Source organism: Lepisma saccharinum, chromosome 4 (genome assembly GCF_977018435.1).
Source record: "Lepisma saccharinum chromosome 4, izLepSacc3.1, whole genome shotgun sequence".
In the NCBI taxonomy this organism is placed as follows: domain Eukaryota; kingdom Metazoa; phylum Arthropoda; class Insecta; order Zygentoma; family Lepismatidae; genus Lepisma; species Lepisma saccharinum.
The window spans coordinates 111,420,203-111,442,931 of NC_139232.1; the positions used below are offsets into that span (position 1 = coordinate 111,420,203).

Consider the following 22,729-nt stretch of genomic DNA (forward strand, 5'->3'; position numbering starts at 1 on the left):
AAATTGATGAAGGGACACTCACAAAAAACACCCATGCCCAGGCCTGGATTCGAACCCGGGACCTGGCGTCATAGCGCGCTGTGCTAACCACTCCGCCGCTCAGGTCGGGGAATGATCAAGTTACCATGACAACAACAAATATAAGATTGAAATTATGGCCGATTCAGCGCATGACTACATACCTTAACTTTCTTTGAATTGTTGTTTTAAGTCAACTTGATGCACGAATCGGGACTGGACCTAGGATTCGAACCACTGTGTAATGTGCCTTCACCGGGTATCGAACCCGCAACCCCTTGATTACAAGGCGACAACGTTACCGCTACGCAGTCATGGAGGCCCCTTCAACTTTCTGGTATGTAACACCACCTCAGTTTTAACACTATGAACATTAGCGTTTTTTAAAGTACAAGGGTTGGCAACCCTGGCGACTATTTCCTTGGACCGCTGCCGACCATGTGCCGCATCTTCAGCAACTCCTGCAGAGTGGCAGGTGCGAAAAGGGGCAACGGAATCACGGTACTCGAGAGGCGCGACTTCGCCAACATGGACGAGTTCGCTCTACTTGCGTGCGTTCTGGTGTTACTGGCGAGTGCCGGCGTCGGGCAACGATCGCAGGGACTGGCGGTGATCCCGGAACAGCTGAGAGCCGAGACGGAGCACACGGTGGACAGGCTGTGGGACAAAGCCATCGACCCCGGGCTGTCGGAGTGGGCCATCATAAGGGAGCTGAAGTACCTGTCCAGGAAGGTGGAGGAGGCGTCCGAGATGTCGCCCAACCTCGGGAAGATCCCGGACCTCGGGGCCAGAGCGTCCTCCTGGGTCAAGCGCTGGGAGAGCGTGGTGCGCGAGATCGAACCCGTGGAGGAGTACTTCTCCAGGCTGAGGCAGGCGCAGGAGGCTGGAGCCGGAAGGCTGGAATTGCCGGCGGATGCCATCACCAAGGTTCCGCACATTCCCGACAAGATTCGACAGCTTACCGCCCGCGGGAGCGAAGGAGGGATATACAGGCACTTGGACACGATCCTCAAGGTGAGTAGTTAGCAATTGATTAGTTTATTTCGCTTTCTGCAACTTTTGGCTATCCGCGAAGATACGGATGAATGGTAATAAGATGAGATGGATGGACAATCAAGAGTCATATAGGGCCAGCACAAGCCTCACAGGGGACTATGCTGGATGCGAATCTACACGCCAGAGCCTCGCTAGTCTGCAAAATCAGTACAGGGTGTACTAAGTGGAGGGGAGGTTGATTTTGGAAGTCTTCGGAAAGGGTTACCCTTACATCTCACCTTATGGTAATAGTTAACAGCTGTGTGGTAACGCCGACCGGCTCTTCAGTACTTTATCTGCTTCTGAACGATAGCCCTGCTAGAATGTTGATTGATTGACCTCGTTTATTTTGCTTCGTCTTTCTGCCACTTTTGGCTAATCGCGACGATGAGGACGATGAAACTGATGGAGGGAAATTGACAAACACACCCATCTTGGCATTTGAACTTGGGGCCCCTGGAATCGCAACGCGCTATGGTAACCACTCCGACAAGGAGTCCCTCCCTATACATGGTCATTCAGATTTTAGAGTAAACAGTATAAGATTCAAATTTCTTCGTAGCATTAATTTGAATTTAGTTTAATTTCCACGGCAAAGGGTTCCTCCTAGAGTTCATGTGACGGGTGGCAAATGACCACCATTTCGGGACAAGCATTCAACCTCTGCGAGGAATTTTCTGAACGAATTTGTTTGTTTACTTCTTGCAAATTATTTTATTTCCCCTTCCGATGTCTACTTCAAATATATTCCAAGAGCTTCTACACTTTTTTCTCCGAAGTTATTCCTGGCTTCATGCAGCGAACGTTTGTTGAACAAGACATTTTACCATTAGCCGTGATTTACATCGTGGGAAAATTTTACGTAACGCAGCCTTGGTGGAGAATCGGTTACGAATAGAGGTCATTTCAAATGCTTCACTTATTCGCTTATATTTATTTATTAGCAGCCATTTGTATATAAAGGGGTCTATATACATAAAACATATACTCAAGTCTCTTACTTCACGAGTTACGACAAGGACAATGGACCTGTAAAATTAAGGTCATTCAGCTAGCTGGAATAGTTAAAGCCGTTCTGTATTCAACCACGGGCATTATGTAAAACGTATAAAATAACAAGGAATACTCATACCTACTTCCTCTTATCTAAACGATTTTATTTAAATTTGCAAACAACGTACGGCTCGGTTCTAAAGTATTAATTTTATTATGTAAAAAATGAATAAATTTGTATCTACGAAAACACATACATGTTGCAGGGTGTAAGGGGTGACTTCTTGTGAAGGCACACAAAAGCTAACCTCACTTCCACGTGGTAGCTGCAATCTTGCAGACGAGCGAGGCTCTGGCGACTGGCCCTATGACCAGTATAATTCTGTGTGTTCTCCTGTGCATTGTCCATACGTGTTCTGAGTGCCTCTTTACAGCCTCAGCTTTTGACATGGGTAAGGAGATTTTGGTCCTCAAAGACTTGATTTGTTGTTTTCAGTCCACTTTATGCACAGTAAGGCTAATCGGGACTGGATCTACAGTTTAAAGTGGGATCCGAACCACTTGTGCCTCCACTGGGTAGCAAACCCATGACCCCTTGTTTACAAGGCGACGCCGCTATAGTCCTCAAAGACTAATGCTCGTTAAAGTTATATGGTAAGGGACTGGGTCCCGTATAATGTGACGGCTGTAAATGCCCTAACTGCTGACGCACCCACAATTTTAATTTCAGTCAATCTATCATACATGCTGAACTGTGGATGATATTCCTCTGCCCACAGATTAGTCCGGGCATATTTCTAGACGTCGTATTTTAGGTTTTTAACAATTTTCTTTTCTTTACAGGCAGGCATGTAAGAAACAATAAATTACGTCAGAGTTTCGTCCAAAAATGCAACCACTGATGAAGTTTTATAGTGCCTAAAAAACCTATTTTATGTTTATGCGCCTAAATCAAGCCTTTTTTAGGGCTTCATATATTTTTAAAGGTTTTACAGGATTCTTATATCACATAGAGGCATTTGCTTTGTTTGGCACGAAAAAATTCAATGACGAACGTATTTGAAACGTACTCTCTGTCGATTTCCCTTCCTCCAAGTCCATGGTGGTTTTTCAAAGCTCTAAACAAAGCAAAATGTCTGGTGCCATTGTTACCTGTACAATCCAAAGTGGACTGATCTGTGTGGTCTTGCTCACTTTCGCGTCACTTCGGTGCTTTGTGGCATTCACGCCTTGCAAACTAACATTTCAGCATTGAAGTTTGCATCACTGACTATGTTTTTGTTGAACGATTATTTTCAGCATATAACATGATCCTCACAGACAAAATTGCGGAGTTTGACTGTATATAACATGAAAAAAGAGTCTTGCCTAACTATACGGCGAATTGTGGATTTTAATAGCAAATTTCCAATGTTAAGTTCTGCCATCGCCGTAGGGTTAGGCAACACACATAACGTTATGCAAGATAGTGCGTATTTCAGGATATCAGGATGTAGGTGTCCCATTTTCATTGTCCCATGTGACTATATCTAATTAGCATTTTTCAGGAATGTTCAGGAATTTTGAATTATTTTCAGTGTTGTAACCTACTTAAGATTTTTAGGACCTATTTTAGGATTTTTAGAACCTATTTTAGGTTTTTTAGAGCCTATTTTAGGAACCTGAAAGCACACTTTTTAGAACCTACAAATACGAGGTCTACATATTACCATCCACGTGTACCTAACATAACGCCTGCATATTCTGATGCCGAGGTGAGAATTTGTAACCGCTCGTGAATAAACCAAAAGAAAAAAGCACGAAGGTCGCATGAAAGTGAACTGGCACCATCCTCGAGGCAACGCAGTCATTTTAAAAGACTTGGAAACGCGACTGTTTCTTCTTTCCCCTTTTTCGGAAGGCCTCCTGGGCGTCCTCGTCCTTGGCAACCGAGAGTGGACGACCGCAGACGGGTTGCACAAGATGTCATCGATCCGAGGGTCACAGATCGAGATTACTGTAATCAATGCTCTCACTTTCAATTGGACATCAACGCCGGTCGGGGTTAGAAGGTCCTTCTGAACGAGCGGTCCAGGGTTCGATTCTCTTTCAGATCAGCCGATGATGCTCGAACGTGAATAAGCGCTATACCAGCAGCAATCACATAAGGAGCCTGAGTCTAATGCTACTGCCATTTTATATCCCATCTATTACAAAAACGGATTGCAGAATGAGAACATGCATTGTCGTAAACTTCAAACAAATCCAGTTAAGACCAGCCTCAGAAATCACAGCCGTGATCGGCTACCACCAATCACAATTTAACTTGAGATCGATAAATCCCCATGCTGCCACGTATGCATCTCATATATAGACCTTGGACTTTTCGGTTCTAAAATGTGTGCTTACGTTCCTAAAATAGGCTCTAAAAATCCCAAAATAGCTTCTGAAATTCCTACAATAGGTTCTAAAAATTCTGAAGTAGGTTCAAAAATCCTTCAAAATTCCTGAAAAATACTGATTTGGTACATCAAAAACAAAATTTCAAAAGAACCGTAAGAAATTTTAATACTGTAGCTAGCTATATGTTATGTAACAACCAAATATTACTTTTCTAACCAAATTTTCATTTGCATACATCATTTTCAAATTTTTTCACAAATTATTGTAATCCTTTATTTGTGTTGTTAGCAAAAGTTACTTGTTGATCTGAAGAATGAATTAAATATCTATGATTTGCTGCACAAGACCAGGGTGGCTAGTCGCTGGGAATTCTGCGTTAAATTTTCTGCATAGACTTGAAAAATTGCAACTTTTATTAATCCAAATCTCATTGAATTTATATATTTATAAATGCCCTGACGGTTTTCACAGTTTAGTTTTTATTTTTATCGAAGAAGGAAAGGAAAAGAAAGCTGCGTGGAAAATAATGGGAGGGAAGTCGACAGAAAATGTCTTTAAAATACGTTAGTAATTGTTTTTTTTGCATCAAAAACCGAGCAAATACCTTTGTGTGACATAAAAATCATGAAAAACCTTAAAATATATATAAAAACCTTAAAAAAGGTTTGATTTAGGCGCATAAACCTAAAATAGGTTCTAACAAGCAAACTAGGTTATTTTAGGCACTATAAAACTTCATCAGTTGTTTCGTTTTTTAATGAAACGCTCACGTAACTTGCTATTTCTTATTTACCTGCAAATGAAAATATAGGTTAAGAACCTAAAATCCGACGTCTACTCATATATAACAAAGAACGAGAACATGCATTGCCGTAAACCTTGTAGCAATTCTTTTATGATTTGTTTTATTTTAAATCGTTTTCGTGCTCCTTTGGGCTAATCGCGAAGATGGAGATGAAAACTGATAAGATGAACTTTATGAAGGACAAACACATATTGACGACGCAACACAAAACCCCACAGAGGATTATACTGTGACGCCAGAGCCCTGCTCGTCTGCAAAATGCAGTCCAGGGTGTATATTACGTTGAAGAGAGGTCACACCATCTGGCAACAGTGAAATTCTACCGCCTTATTGCATTGCACCGAGTATAGACAGGTAGACAGTCACTTCCGTGATGGATGTGTATTGGATATTTTCTGAATAGACACATACGGATACCAGCCAGACATCCACGATAGGTATCCATTTGATACATCCTGGAAAGACCTCTGCACTGCATATCTCCGAACAGGTTTAATGGGAAGCTGGTTTCAACTATAGAATATTCGTGATATATGAAGCAATGTCTGGAAGTAACAAATTACAATACCTGAACTAAACTACAAGTAACAGTTACTTTTGGAAATGAGTAACTGTCACTCAGTTACTTTCTTCAAGTAATGAGTAGCTAAATTAACAGTTACCTTTCTGTAAATAACAACAGTAATAAAGTTAATTATGGTTTGCTAAAATAAATAAATAAAATGTTAACCTTTATGAAAACATTCACCACGAGCAAATACTTTGTAACGTATTTTTTTAAATAGGGTGAACTAGTAATTTTCTCATTTTCATATTTAAACATACGAGTTTTTTGCAATTCGATGGGTCATCATTACAAAGAACTGCTCGCTTGCAGGAAAACGATCCCGAGTTACTTTTTAAAATAATGATAATGGTAACGTTCCAAAGACTTGTATGATCCATATGGAGAATAACCTGTTAGACAACCGCTTAGAAAGAGGAGGTGCAATGTCATTACCACACGGACACGTGCCTTGCGCCAATGCCTCATACGAGTACTTGGTAAAAACAAAGTTCAGGAAAAAAAAAGTTTGCATGCGAACTGCGAACTCACCGCGCTGTAACGTAGGCTAATGCTATTCGCGAAAGTGAGGGAAGCATTGCAAAATGGCACGATTTGCATTCGCTTCCGGAACTGGCCAAGATGCTCTCGTGCCACAACGGTAAATGTTCGCCGCCGCTTTCGAGAGAAATAATGTTATTTGTTTGCATATTCGTGGATTCAGAAGCATAAAAACTGGACTCTTTCAACGGTTGCTCTTATTGAAATAACATTTTTGCCTGTTCCTCGGGTCAGATTCGGATACCAAGGCCGGAACGTTATAGATCCATATTCGATAAGTAGCACGGATTCATAGCTTATGCTAAGATCTAATTTATTATTAAAGTTCCGTTAACTTCCTTGTTGCAAATATTCTGCGTCGGCAATAATATCAAGGATCTGTTTCCAGTCGTGAGTATATTATTGCTGTATTTGCATAGCTTATTCACTTATTTTGGTCACTCATTCAGCCTGTTACATAAATCATCATGAAAACACTTAACCCAGACGTGATAACAATTGTCATGAAATACACACACTATAGCATAGGACAATGGAGAACCACGATACAAGAAGAATACGTAAAAAATACGATGGTGGGTCACTAGCGTACCCAGGATTTCATTTCGGAAGGGGCTGCAATTGTAATACATAGCTACATTCTAGGAGGGAGGAACACTTCAACATATTTCCTAATTAACCATCGTTTTAATAGTTGTTGAAAGTCAAACAAAATTGTAATCTGGAGTCATTTTAATGGGAGTTTGGATTTACCACTTTGGTAGTCCCAGGTTCTTTGCTGATCACATTTGGAAATTTTTATTTTCTCAAAATTTCGGAGGGGGCTGTAGCACTATCAGCAACCTCCCCCCTGCGGACGCCAGATTACCAGACATCCTGTCTTCTACAATCTGCTTTTAGCTCCTGAGAAACTTTATAGTATTTTAATGTAATAAGATGACCTAAAATCACCAAAATATGCACTATAATTTGAAAAATATGCCCTTATAACTAGACTGTTTCAAACATCAATATCTAACTTATGCTGAAATATTTTCATATACTTACATAGTATTTTTAGTTCACTTTATGGGCCCTGATGAGTTGAAATGCACAATGAATACTTTCTGTACATTTTCAATTAAAAATGAAAAAAGATCTTGCTGCAGTCCAAAAAAAAAAAAAAACTCGAGTGAACATGGGAGTAAGAAAGAATCCACTTGGAAAATGACTATTTCCTGAAAAAGCGAAAATATGCTGAATATGACCGAAATCCATCATGCTTTATCACGTAGAAATGGCCAAATATGCCAAAATATGCCCTTAAAAAGCACATTAATTCAATTAGTTTCTTCACAATATGAATTTCTATATATTTAGGAAACACATCACCCTTACCAAAAAAAAATATGGTAAGTCATAAAAATCCTAGCCGTAGTAATAAGTAATACAATGTGTACTGGATTGTTTAAAATGTATATCACTGTTGTGTGTCAATATGTATATAAGCTGGTTTGTACGTTCACGTTCAGTGCGTGTTCTGTATTGGAAACCCTACGATGCATGCATACAGAATCTGCATTTCGGAGTAAGGAAATTTAATATAAATTTGCTTTTGGTCAGAGATCTAGTCGTTAGAGCAACGTGTGGGAAGTCAAGGTTCTTGGATTGCAATTCAGGGCAAGCGCAAGGCATCAGTTTCATATCGTCATCATCTTCAGTCACTCTTCTTACAAGTAGATTATGTTAAACATATGTACGTAATATTGCTGGACTTGGATTTGAAGATGTATTGAGAATTTATAAATAATAATACGCGTAATAATAATAATAGGTTAGGGTTACAAAAGAGCAATGTAAGATGAGGAAATTTCCATTTATCTAAACCTTTCCTCGTTTCACATTCGAGTACTTGCATTGCCATACAAGCAATCATAATCTATGTACGGCCTTCCTACATTTTCTTTAAAAGAAAATGATAATGCTCTAGCTAGGCAAAGTTATACCAGATATACCCAATAATTCAAACGTTAGATTCATTCGATCAATAACTTGACTAAAGGAAATTATCCCGATTTTATCACCCGCTTTAAACTTGCGGTAGGTAGGCACACGCGATGTTATGCAACTAATTCACAAAGTTGCAGAAATTCAGGGTACATTAAATAAAGTTCTTGACCAATCCGTGGGGCAAACCAAGTGCTTGAAACGTTGGGTTCGCTGTCCTTTCGCTTCTGAGAAGTAATCTTTTTAAAAAAAAAACGTTTTGCTTTCACGCAGACCAAAATTTTGCCGTACTTCGAATTATTGCATTTGTATAACAAATTTATTTCTTCTAATGAGAAATAGGACTTCATCGCGAGCATGACTTAACATTACAAAAACAAATAATTCTATGTCAGCACGATATTATTAAAGGATAAAGACTTGTCGAAATCGTCACAATATACCGGCCCATTTCCTCATCAGGTAACTCGTGTTAGGAAAATGAAATTCGCAATATAACTGTTTTATTTTTGGTGTAACGGGAAGAGAAAGCAATGAACTGTTGACCCCTAAAAGCGAAGTTACTGTTATCACACCACGACATGTCACGTCTAAACTAGTTTGTGATACCTATGTCTCACCGGGTAGATCACTACAGTAAGCAGACCGAAGAAATAGAAAACTGCCGCGATATCAAAATTTTAATAACAATAAAACTTTTTTTTTCTTTTGCGTACTTTTGCCATAAACATTTCTGCACATTACATTGCATTTATATGCTATCACGTGATTCTGTGAATTTCGTAACTAGACTAACTGTAGTAGGGAAGATGAATGTGTAAATATTGTCGGAAGTGCTAAACTGTATGATATCGTTTCATCTCGTCTCGTGTGTGAGAAAGTTGTCTCTTTCCTGTCCTCTGCTTACGTCGCCGCCTTGTAATCACGGAGTCGTGAGTTCGACACGCGGTGGAGGCACATAATGGTTCGGATCCCACTTTAAACTGTAGGTCCAGTCCCGATTAGACTCTCTGTGCAAAACGTTCTTGGTCTCGACTCGACTTACATATTAATTGATTTGGTTTATTTTACTTCGCTTTTCTGCCAGTTTTGGCTAATCGCGAAGATGGGAATAATTAATGGTATGATGATTTTCATGAAGGAGTACTCACAAATAACACTCATGCCCAGATCGGGATTCGACCCCGGAACCCCTGACGTCGTAGAGAGTCACCACTAACCATTCCGTCACAGAGGTTGGCTCGTCTTATATAATACAGGGTGTCTCAAAAGTAATAGCGCATACTGACACAGGTGAAAGTACACGACAATAGAAGCAAAAAAGTCTCAGTAAACATAAAACTACGTACTTAGTAGTGAGAGCAACAGATGTTATCAATAAAGCATAAATTATAACCAAAGCTATCTTTTCATTCTTTAGGTTTATTACAATCAACATATTAACATAATTAATTTGGGGGGTTTATTATTTTCTTTTTTTGAAAACTAAACTTTCATAGATTTGCATGGCCGATAACAGTACGGGTATTAATGCAAGAATTAATATCGATCTACTTTAATATACACAGGGGAACACTAAATCTAGGTGCCAATTGTTCACGGTTATTTACTGGATATGTATATATACGTGAATGATGTTAGAATTGTTGTTATTAGTTATTCTATTTACTGTTAATACGTTGATTGTAATAAACCTAAAGAATGAAAAGATAGCTTTGGTTATAATTTATGGCTTATTGTTAAGGTCTGTTGCTCTCACTACTAAGTACGTAGTTACTTATATGGCTCAAGGAAAATGGGGCCCAGTATAACTTTCCATTGCGTGGTAAGACGTTCGCTCGTAAGTTGCTTCATATGCAGAGGTAATTTACGTGGGGTCATAGTCTGCAAACGAGCCGTTTTCGAAATAATCGCGAATGTGTGATTAGTGATTACAAGCAACTACTGACTTCATTGTTTGTAAACGTCGTCTTAGTTGGCAAAATGCTAACAATGTGTGCGAATGTGTGGTTAGAAGCCGTCATTGATTGCATTTTGTAAACACCGATAGAGGCCTGCACAAGACCTGGAGCAGACCCGTTCGCGAGACATCGCTCCTGAAATGCCATGCAACCTGCGCAACACCCTCGCTTGAGCACCTTGACTGACCATCTGCCCAGATCGTTCTTGGCAGGTATCGAAAACCCGCCGGGTACCCGCAGTCGTAAGATACCTAGTAGGTCTCAGTGCGTTCATTCAATCAACTGCACGCCCCTCCCTCTGCATGACGTAGTTGCTTCGACTAGAAACTGCACCGGGCGCACACCTGTCTGCAGTGTTGCCAACTGCAATATATTTTCACTACTTAGAAAAGGGAACTCAAAGCTTCGTAAGCCACATCGCGAATGAAATGAAATTTACGAATGTTGCTACTCCCCCCCCCCTACTACACACAGATTGAAATAGGTTTTCCGTGGCACAGGATCCATAAGTACATGTCGTAAACAACCAATATACGTATAGATATATAGTGATATAGGGCAGGACTGAAACATGTCACGTTCGACGCTGAGGTCGCGAGTCGAACAACACACTGTTCTACTGCGAACACCAGGGCCGTAGCCAGCCAGGGGCCAGGGGCATTGCCGTTACCTCGTTTGGGGGGGGGGGGCAAGTACTTGGATAAACGTGCCAACAACAACAATCACAATAATAGTAATAAAAGTAGCATGAAAGGCATTATTATCCTCATAAATCATGCAAAAAGGGGGTGGAAGTCGGTTCTCACGCATTTGTGTTGAAACAGAGGATTAGAAATATTTTTTTCAGCACGTCAATTTCACATTAGCTAATAATGGAAAACAAGCACACAAACTGTTTTTGAAAGAAAGAAAGTGCATGATAAATGCATTCCAAATGTACATACATATAGCATGTAAAATTTCCATCTACAATATTTTCTTTTCACATGGAGCGACGTAAAATAAGAAATACATATGCTAACACTAAATTGTGTACATATTCAAAATTTCATTAAAGCATATATATTATATAAATACATTACATAATCAATTCATCCAACTCGTAACAAACCAACATTAATAGCAAATAATATCACGGGCCGCCATGGCATTCTCTGTTTTAAAACTTTTATCACTTAGATCGTTTGGCGCTCAGGACCGTCTCCCGTTACCCCTTTGCTACGGCATTGAACTTGACGAGACTGTATAATATTTTATAATATATTTCTACTTTCATAAAATTTGAAATCAAGGGGTTGCAATTACCCCTCCATTCCCCCTCTGCAAGTGCGCTTGGCCGTCTGGAAGGAAAATGTAAGAAAAATATGAAAATTAATTCCATCTTGAGTACCCTTTAGCCCTGCTATTCTTAAATTCTGCTAGCCTGTTTTTTCTTGTACTTTACTGTTTGACCCACACCCTGGCCCCTCGGCTAGACTAAATTTCCGTCTAAGGTTGTGAGCAATGCCCCCTGCCCCCCTCTGGTTGCGCCACTGCGTGCCTGGTTAAGGCACCATGCAATGAAAATCAATTAGTTTTCAGTGAGGAGATTTTTGTTTGCTCGATCATTCATTTAGATAAATGAAGCTGTAATATTGCGTGCATTTCCTGGCAATAAGATAAAAACTGCTTACGCTGAACTGAAATCGCTAAGTATATAAATTCTCCTTGGAGGAGAGAGCTCCTCCTAGGACTTCGTAGGATTTACAAGCTACGTAAGTAGGCAACACTGGCTGAAGCTGTCCACGTGGTGATGAAACACCTGGAGCGACACACGCTGCCGGAGGGCTGTTTCCTTCCTGCAGGTTTTGCAGGCGCCCGGGTCTTGTTGAATGCCCAGGTACCTTCTAAGCGCAGAGCGCCTTGAAGAGCAAGAACCCGGGTAAAGACGCAAGTCGACTCGTTGCCGTGGGCAGGCGAGCAGGTATACCTGTCCTCGCGTGCAAGCGGGCAGCGGGTAGGTAAAAGGCAGACTATGCTGGCCTCTGAATACCGAGTGCTTTACTCCTTGCGCGTTCCGAGGTTTGCTCTTTGTTTACAAAACAGAACATTTCCGAGAGATGGCGTTGTAATCAAACAGGATGGATACAATCAGTACATAGTCTAATCGTACTGTGGGAGTCACTTTTCTTACTGTATTATTAGCATTTTACCAACTAGGACGATGTTTACAAACAATGAAGTCAGTGGCGGCTTGTAATCCCACATTCGCGGTTATCTCGAAAACGGCTCGTTCGCAGACCCATGTTTACTGAGACTTTTTTGCTTCTATTATCGTGTCAGTTTGCGCTATTACTTATGAGACACCCTGTATATAAAAGCAACATGCGTAACGGGACAAACTTAGTCAATACGGTTTTCTGTTCGATACATCGTATCGATACTATCGGAAAACAGGAATATTACCTGAATGTATGCAACCACACTGCACAAGTTTGCAATTGTCACCAATGTAATAACTTTGTTTCCCAAATTTATAAAGCAATTAGATGACCTAAAGTAAAATAAACCAAACTCCATGGCGCAGCAACAGTCCTCTATACTCTATCCCGGGATTCTCTGGAGCAAGGGCCTGCCAGAATGGCCTCTTTCACTGGTCAGCGCATCGAGTCCCATCTTGGCGGTTTTCTGGCTTTCGAGACCGAAGCCTGCTACTTCTTTTCAAATAGCTCCTCAATTGTCCTCACGGTGCTACGTCAACGCCGAAATTTTGTTGTCTCGCACCGAGAATCGAACCCAGGACCAGTCGCACCAAAGGCGAGAGCGCTAATCACTTTTTTAAATCATAATAAAAAAAATACCTCAAATCGGCAGTATTCCCCGTTTTTCACTTTTTCTCAGTTTTCACATGTCATTGTTTACTAAATCCCCTGTTTTCTCATTTTGGACAAACACAAAACATCCATGTCCGAACCGGGATTCGAACCGCGAGAGCTAAATTATATGCCCTATTATAAATAATAATTTATATACTCGCTTGATAAAGTAAATTTTGGATTGGGTAAATATTTGAAATGTTATTACGAGACGGACAGTCTAGGACATTAACTACATCTCACCTCAATTTGCTATCGCAAGTTCCTTCAAGTCCTGGTAATCTTATGGCATAATGTAGGTTTAAGTACGAACTTAGTACTTTTGTGATCAAATATTACAAACGGGTGTCTTTCAACAATCTTTCGTGTCTTAAGTCAATTTCTCTTCCTTTTCTCCTCGAGTCACTGGAGCGAGAGATTCCTCGGCTGTAGTACAAGGATTGAAGGTTGTAGATCATGTAATAGCGACAAGTTTATGACAAGAAAAAAATTCGTATTGTTCTCGTAAACGTCTATAGGTAGGAGTGGCGTGCGGTATAAATGTAATTTAGGGCCCTTTCTTTGCTTCCTTCCGAAAGCAATTAAGTCATAAAATGCTCCCTCGCATTGTTTTCTGGATTCCGTTAGCTCGGGTTCATGGAGATCTTGGCTTACAGAGGTGAATTCTCAGAGGGGGAAGGAGAGGTATTGTCCCCCAAAATCATGAACGTAAGTTGGTTATATAACTCAACCTCATCTACGCTAACCTAACCTAACCCGCCGGACCCTGTGGCCGAGTGGTTAGCAGGTTAGCACATCACGCTGCGACTCCAAGGGTCCCGGGTTCGAATCCCGCTCGGGGTTGGTTGTTTGTGAATGTCCATTTATCAATTTCATCACTCATCCCCATCTTTGCAAATTACACAAGAGGCACAAAACGCGAAGTAAAATAAACTAAATCGAATTAATCAACCTAACCTGACGTGTCCTCACCAGACCTAACTCAAATTCCCTTACGTTCTAACTTACGTACTGACTTACGTCCTCATTTAAGTTCTGACTTCGATCCTGACTTCATTTCAGTCCCGACTTACGTCCTTATTCCAGTCTTGACTTGTTCTCACTTTCTTGAACACTCGCTCCCTTCTTCCTTACTCCCGTCCTCAGAATACGCTGGAGCTTACTTCACTGAATATTCAACGTAAGCCAACGTAACAGAACCCATTAGTACACTCACGTTCAGACTTCCTCACACCCTAAGGACGTCAGTGAAGACGTAAGGAAGTCGCGATAGGTTAAGTTAGGTCGGGTTAGGCTATCCCAGGGTGTATAAATATCTTGCTTATTTAATTTTATTTTTTAATTTTTTTAAAAAAAACGCTTAAAATTACTTGCATGTTTTTTGGCACCGTACATATAGACATTTTTTTTTTTTTGGAAAGACGGTAAACGGCCTTGTAAAATATTTGAACAGTTCGATTAAAGCAAATAAAAAAATATATGTAAATATACATTTTTATGTTTCTGCTACTGTATATATGATATAACTATGAAATTGTTTGTCTAGTGTGTTGATGAAACTATAATAATTTCAGTAATTTTCTTTTCAGTCAGAATAAAGCATTCTGGATGGACTATATAATTGTAACTTAAAATATGTTTACAGTCTTTGTAGATAAATTTTGGGGATTGTTTAATGATAGTTTGCAAAATATCAGCTGCAATATTTATTTACAGTGACAGGTTAATAATAAACATTCAACGATTACAAGATGTTATTTTGTAGGTTTCTATAGGGGCACATTAAAATGTTTCATACTATGAGGAGGGAAGAGGGTAGGGCCTGCTAAAAGGTGTGTAATATAATCATTTCCAGTCTCCCCTCTCCTCAGGTTTTCCCTGGAAATGTTAGTATACTACAGTATAACGTAGAGCAGAAATGTTGTGATGTCTCTCTCTCTCTCTCAACATTGTGGAGGTTCGAAGACCTTTTGCGTTTTAACATTTCGCTCGTTTTTTTTTCCTCCCAGGGAGCTGGAAGCCACGTTTGCCGAATTGGCGGGAGTCCAAACCAGGTCCTTTACCAGATGTACTCGGCCCTGGTCATGATGGATATCAAGGCGTTCATCATCATGCAGTTCCTGTGGCTGAGGGCCTTCGTCAAGCACCAGGGTAAGTCTCGGAGGGGGAAAGTGAGAAGTCGGTGGGAACGAAGCAGGAAAGACCGTGCCAGAAAAGAGAATTTCGGATCGAACTCCTGGAGTTGGAACCAATTCAAAAGTGGGAGAAAACGGCTTCAAGGTCTGATTCCCACGGTGAAGGGAATTTTCCCTCCTCGGGGGAAATTTCTGGAAGGAATCTTTACGCCTACGGGAATGAATGGTATGCGCTGTATCTTGTTTCTGAAGGCAACCGGCTTCTGTTATACACTCCTTTGGCCCTTTTCTGTAATCAAACAGCTTTGGTATAATTTATGTTCTCCAATACAGTTGCTTTATATCTTCTAGAAAAATTCATAATGCATGAAAAGTATTTCACTACTGTTAATATTATTTTTAGAATTAACATCTAACATTATATATTGGTGTCCGAGTATGGCTGGAGGCCTATGTTTGGATATGAATAACCATTCCCATTTTACCGATTTGTATACTTCTTCTTACACTCATCTTTTGTGTCAATTCGCTATTCCTTTTCTTGAAATGTGTTTGTCTTTGATGTGTATTTTACTTTGCTACATACAATGTATCAACTCGCCACGAACGGTTGCAGGTTCGAGTCCTGGAGGAGTGTGCATGGGTGTAGTTTCGTCAATTGATCATCATCGTCGTCACGATTAGCCTACAGAGGCAGAAAAGCGAAGTAAAATAAGAAAAACACATTCAGTACACATTAGGCCTCCCCGATGGCGCAGTGGTAGCGTCGTCGCCTTGTAATCAAGGGGTCCTGGGTTCGATACCCGGTGGAGGTACATAGTGGTTCGGATCCCACTTTAAACTGTAGGTCCAGTCCCGATTAGCCTTACTGTGCATAAAGTGGACTTAAAACACCAAATCAATCAATTCAGTACACAACAATTCATATGGATGTAAAGCGTGACTTCACAAGGCACTCAAATGACCACCTCTCTTCCATGTAGTACACATTGGGCTGCCGATTTTTTTTAACTCCCACCAGGTCAGGAATCGAACCCGGGACCGTTAGCACCAAAGGCGAGAGCGCTAACCCTTCGGGAACAAAATCAAATCAACAATTCAACGATAGCAGTCTTTCAATAACTGTAGCTGGCTGTATACCTGTGCAAGATAATGGCGTTTTCCGGGTTGCATATCTATCAGCAAAAATATTAGTTTCTAAATTAGTTTGCATGGTGTTATCAAAAAGTGTTTAGTAATAGTTCTAAATATAGTTTTCGCATTATTTTTTATGTGTTTTAGGTTAATTAGTTTCCTATGCCTTATTTTGTGTTTTACTTGAATTTCGTGCTTAGTAATTTAAGGTGTTATCTCTGCAAATAATTTCAATTCAAATCGTTGACATTTATCGGTTAATTATTAATCCCACCCACATTTTTAATGAAATGGGACGGAGGTTTAAGATATTGTAAATTAAAATCAACATTTCTTGTGGGAGGGAAATTTACGTAGTGCCTGAGGGAATTTCAGCGTAAATGGGGTTAGTTCCACTGCTCGCACTTATACCACGCACTGGTTCTGTTGAACAAAAGACCCAGCCATCGCAGCAAAATGATATCTATTGAAACTGAAAACGCCTCGTCACCGTCGGGAACTATAGGGAGTTCCACACGGGAAAATAGTCCGCCGCCTCTCGCAAGCCATTACTACAGGTCCAATAGCGTGTGGGAGTGCTACGTATCTGCAGACAGACAGTGAAGGTGTGAATGTTCATTATTCGCCTACATTTCGAGTCATATAGGACCAGAATCCTCATTGGACGTATGGTCACGAACGCATATTTTATCCGAGTTGAAATAAAAGGACCAAAACCAAAATCGAAATTAATTTCAACCCAAGTAATACGTACTAATCCAAATTCGCATAAAAATATCTGTCTAGAATAACACTAAAAAGAAGCCATTGCGGAGTTCCGGCAAAAAAAAAAAAAAGCTGCATGCAATCTCCACATAAACCAAACTACATACATATAAGTAGGGAGACAAATTTATGGTAAATAAAAATTGAGGAGAGCGGTAAATAAAATGTTAGATCAGCATACAAAAGAGCTATAAATTGATAAAATACTTCATTTTTATATACTGTACCCATACACAAGTACTTAGCTGCCCAACCAAAAAGAAAACATCAATACAAAATCACTTCATTTCTAAATTGCATATCTCAAGTGATTTATTCATTGCATGTATTTAAAGGATATCCTTGCTGTCCAACAAATAAAATAATCACTACTGCACATACACAAACACATGTTGAAAATCACATGATGATAAACAAAATTCATTCATGACTGAACACAAATGACACCATTGTTTCCCTTCATGTGCGGGAACAGACTAATCTTATCGCTGCTACAGCTAGCAAGTTCAATGAAACTGGAAGTTGAGTAGACATTCGGGGGAAGAAAGGAATGCAATTTGACAGGGAGCGAAGTTTTCGAACTGAGATTATGTGCATGGGAAATCCCAATTTGCAGGGTCTTCCTGATGAGATCGAAGATAAAACGTTCTACAGCTGCAAGTGGTACGAAACTTTAGGCAAACGTTTTGTTACAAATCGACAGTTTGCGCGAAAAACCTCGATTGCCGGTTTTTGCGTGTTTTCTACTTAATTTGATGATATTTCACGGTTATTTCGCGAAAAAGCTTTCATTTCGTGGAAAAGCACACATTTCGCATTACTACGCGAATAAAACTCATGCATATCTCATCATTGGGGGTGTAGTTACGTGCAGAATGTTCAAAATTGCATCTTTTTTTCACATTTCGCGATTTCGCGCATCGCGAAAATTCAATGTCCCTACATATAAGTAACGGTTGATTAAACAACTGATACACTAATTTGATTCATTTTACTTCGGTTTTCTGCCACTTTTAGCTATTCGCGAAGATAATTATATACAATTAAGTACTAGACATTTACAACCTTCAAATTAGCAATAAATGTTCGAAAACTGATATAATGTTACATTTTAATTTACCGGTATTAAATTAATTAAAACTAAATTGCATTGAATATATTCAATTCGTTTTGTCGGATGAAAGTCACGAACTAATAACAATTATTGATTGTAACTGACATAACTGTTCATGCTTCACATACCTAACACTTGAATAGACACATTGTGTTTAAACAATGAGTATTTAAAAAAAAAAGGTTTATTTACTTCAAGAAAAAATACATCTAAAATCGTGGAAAAGAGATATTAAGGGACCGATATAATCTTGTACTTCAATTTTTAAGTTCAAATTCACTTTATGAGCAGATAGGCTCATCAGGATTGTAACTACAGCATAAAATGGGCTCGGAACAATTATTAGGGCCTTCCCGATGGCGTAGTGGTAACGTCGTCGCCTTGTAATCAAGGTGTATCGGGTTCGATACCCGGTGGAGGCACATAGTGGTTCCGATCTCACTTTAAACTGTCCAGTTTCGATTAGCCTTCTGTGCATCAAGTGGACTTAAAAAAGAAACCAAATCAAAGAACAACTATTTGCCTCCACCGGGTATCGTACAGGCGATCCCTTGATTACAAGGCGACGCCGTTACCGCTACTCCATCGGAAGCCCCTCACCTGCTTCAAGGAGAGAAGTCTAGTTTAGTTTTAAATAGAAACACTTGACCATCGTCTCCTACTGCAATCATATTACAATTTACTTTTTGAAAATGGAAAAATGCCACGAGAAATTGCTGCAGGCCGTTTACCATGGCAATGCTCAATGAACCGCTTCACGACCCCGACTGAAAGTGGCCGCCGGTGCTTTCTTGCATTCTAACACATTGGCTCTCACTTCACTCGCAGCCAGAGAAATCAGTGCTACAGTTAACAAGGCAGTGCACAGTGTTTGTTAATGACTTCGGTTGGATCGTCTCATTAAACGAAACGCTCACAGCAGACTAAATTATCCATGTCAAGGTTAAGGCCAACCATTGAGAAACTCTCCCTCCACCTTGAACTAGAAGCTACTGCAATTTATCTAAATTCTTTTATAATTTTCCCCTTGTTATGCTGGAGGGAAACACGATTAACGACCGCTTCTCGTCGCAAGCTGTTCAATAAGATTCAAGGGATTGAAATCTCGCTTTACAATAACGAAGTCCTGTTTACTCGTACATACAGCAAACTTTCGCGGAATCACAGAAAAAGAACTGTTGTTTTTCTTAGTTCTGAAAGGAAAAGTAAACTTGTCTGGGTAAAGTTTATACAAAACGCACGCCTTATGATTGACTGTCAGTATTGACCCAGAATCGTGAACTTCATTGGGGAGTTACTTGAAAGACAGTAATAATTACATAGGCGACAGGACTAGATCCGCTGACCACGCGTCACCCAATAACAAAAGCTGCTTGTCAGGCTGTGATCCTCAAACGACTGTTGCGTCCCAGAGTTTAGTTCGTGATTGTTCTCATTTTACTTTTCAATTTCGTTGCAGGAGACTACACGATCGAAGTGGAAATGGCCAGAGCGGACATGCTGGCCAGGGCCATCGAGAGACTGACGTCCACGCGAGAAGTGCTGGAGACGTCTTCCTCGTGGTACTGGCCTTGCGACCCGGCGACGTACGTGGAGAACGCCTCGCACCTGCAGGTGGACAACTTCCTGCAGGCCTACCTGGAGAACGAGGTCTCCCTGGCCGACAGGGGCCACTGCCGTCACGAGTGCTCTTCCTACAAGGTGGTGGCTTCCCCCAAGTCCTGCGCCGAGAGCACGCCGCTGTGCGCCAGCCAGAGGCCGTGCAAAGGGAGGCTGTTCGATTGCAGGTCCGTGGAGAGCACGGCTGACGTGTGCCTCTCCGCCAAGAGCGACCGGCGCTACGAGTGGATCAAGTTCGGATCGGGGCTGCAGTTCGGCGAGGGCGAGTCTTGTCCCCAGGAATCCCTGATTCCCGCCTACAGCTGGCACAGGTGGGTGTTCTGGAGGTGCTCCTACTGCCTGTGCCTGTGCGACGAACCAGGGTCCGCGTCCTTCAGGTACTTCAGCCTGAGGGAAGCCGTGGCGGACCAAGACAGGAACAGGGTGGTGACCGGAGCGAAGATCACGAGGCTGGGGAGGGTGTTCCATCTGGAGGTGCAGGAGGCCGAGGTGACACCACGCGGAACGGTGAACAACTCGTCACTCGGCTGGATCCCGCCGTGCTACTTCGACCCGGAGCAGACGGACGCCCTGGAGGGGAAGGACTACGCGGCGCTGTCCTGGGAACAGCGCGCCATCGACCTCGATGACCTCAACGCTCCTCCCGGCTACGCGGTCACGGGACTCAGATTCCGACAGGTGGGAGGCCACCTCAACTTGGAGGTAAGGGTGACTCCGGTGGACTTCAACAGCGGGCTGATCCGTCCGGACGCTTCGTACTGGATCGGCAACGACAACACTGCCGCGTCGGAGTACAACCCCAGGATGGAACTGAAGCTCGCGGATCCGGACGTTCCGACGAGGACCCCCAAGCCCTCGGAGCCGGACTCCAAGCACGACCAGTACGTCAACTTCGCCCCCACGTCACTCGTGAAGGACGCGTCACAGAGCACCGTCCCGTTCTTGGATTCCCAGAAAGTGTCGCCTCTTCTTCCAACCTGGGTTGCCGGGGTTGGTCTGTTCCACAAGGGGCAGCCTGGCTACGGCGGCTTCCTGGCTCTCAAAGTGCTCCATTTCGACGTGGCACGCTACCTCTGAGCATTTGGGTAATGGTTGTTACACATTTCTCCCCTTGACTTAGCTTTAGAGACATCAAGCAGGGTGACAGGCGGTGGTGAAGTTTCACGAAAACATCCACCGTCGAAACACTATGGCGAAGCAGTAACTTATTCGAGTCGACGAACTAGTGTCCACGCAGTTGGCGTACCTCAATAGTGAGTCCATAATGTTCCATCCACGTGGGAGTGATTTCTGCTATGCAGTGTCTACCTCTTATTATGACGGGTGATGACAAGCATGAATGGGCAACAATGTATATCATATCATTTGTAAAGTGTGTATATTTATATAAGGTTCTGTACCGTGTACAATTATGAATAGAGCAGTAGTATTTTTACAATAATTCTCCTATTTTTCTCTGCAAATATTCTGTCTTACAATCTTTACCTAATTACGTTACATTATGCCTCACATAATAGAAAAAAGACAATACAAACATTGTATAGTTGGAGCAAAATATTTTGCAGCCTAACCCACATGTCGACTTCACTTTATGCGCGTGGTCAATGGCCATGGGATTATATTTTTTGTTATAATCTGAACCAAAAAAATGTGACCGCATTGGTAGAACTCTTGAACACAAGACACAAAAATTATTAATTAATTTCCAAAGTGTTACAAGGAATGGTTGCCCTAATCTTCCATATGCTCTTGTATCATTCTCAGCAATTTATTCAATATGCTTTTTGCAATCACACAACACAACAATATATATATATATATATATATATATATATATATATATATATATATATATATATATATATATATATATATATATAAAGTCTGAGCCGATACCACTTTGAACCGATACCGATACTCGTACCTATTCCCACCCATAGCGATACCGATGCTTCAAAATTGTAGCGATTAAAAGTTGTTCAGAGTATTGGTTCGAATATTCCACTCCGATTATAATCATAAATTTACCATAGTTTCCTTTAAAATATTAAAAACTTGCATCAGAATATTAAAAAAAAAACTGTTATGTAATCACAAAATACAGTTTTTTCACATAATATTGGTACAAAATCAATGGAAACTTCGAATTTTGCATAACTTACACACAGGAGCGTATACTCTAGGCTAGCTAGGCTATCTGCGAAGCCTCAAGCATAGAGAATAAAATACGGAAGAATCGATCAAAAATTGTAAATAATATTATTCATATCAGTGATATGATGATGCTGATTCTGGATTTGGGAACCTGATATCTTATGAGTTGGCAACCTGATTTCCTATGAGTTGGCAACCTGATTTCCTATGAGTTGGCAACCTGATTTCTTATGAGTTCGTAACCTGATTTCTTACGAGTTGGCAACCTGATTTCTTAGGAGTTCGCAACCTGATTTCTTATGAGTTCGCAACCTGATTTCTTATGGAGTTGGTATTTTTTCCCTATTCATAGCCTAGGACCACGTGACATTGTGAGATAGCCCAGATCTTGGACTCAGTATACGCCACTGCTTACAGGATTAGATTCTGCGAAAGTGTCCCCGTGGCATTTTTGCGGACCCCGCGAATGATCAAAATAAAATCCAACCTATACTTTCCGATACCGATAATGAGGCATCCACATCCGCTCAGCCGCAATACGTGTATGTATGAGAGAGAGAGAGAGAGAGAGAGAGAGAGAGAGAGAGAGAGAGAGAGAGCTGCTTCTGGACTGAATGGGACAAATGACACAGACGACACCGAATGCAGTCGCCTGTGCACCAGACGT

General features: G+C 41.1%; 2 protein-coding genes across 6 annotated transcripts in view; one reads left to right on the top strand and one right to left on the bottom strand.

Moving 5' to 3' along the window:
- Positions 1-22,729, bottom strand: part of LOC145986766 (uncharacterized) — a 177,227-nt gene that overhangs the window by 78,582 nt on the left and 75,916 nt on the right. The gene's annotated exons all lie outside the window — the stretch shown is intronic.
- Positions 493-21,349, top strand: LOC145986765 (uncharacterized). The gene is made up of 3 exons (XM_083121147.1): positions 493-1,032; positions 15,150-15,291; positions 19,748-21,349. The coding sequence occupies exons 1-3, from the start codon at positions 547-549 to the stop codon at positions 20,983-20,985; spliced, it is 1,866 nt and encodes a 621-aa protein (XP_082977273.1). The 5' UTR covers positions 493-546; the 3' UTR covers positions 20,986-21,349.

Excerpts from the sequence above, each read along its gene's own strand:
- LOC145986765 (XM_083121147.1), top strand. The coding sequence starts at position 547 with ATGGACGAGTTCGCTCTACTTGCGTGCGTTCTGGTGTTACTGGCGAGT. Across the intron at positions 1,033-15,149 it reads ACTTGGACACGATCCTCAAG|GGAGCTGGAAGCCACGTTTG; the intron begins GTGAGTAGTTAG and ends TTTTCCTCCCAG. Across the intron at positions 15,292-19,747 it reads GGCCTTCGTCAAGCACCAGG|GAGACTACACGATCGAAGTG; the intron begins GTAAGTCTCGGA and ends ATTTCGTTGCAG.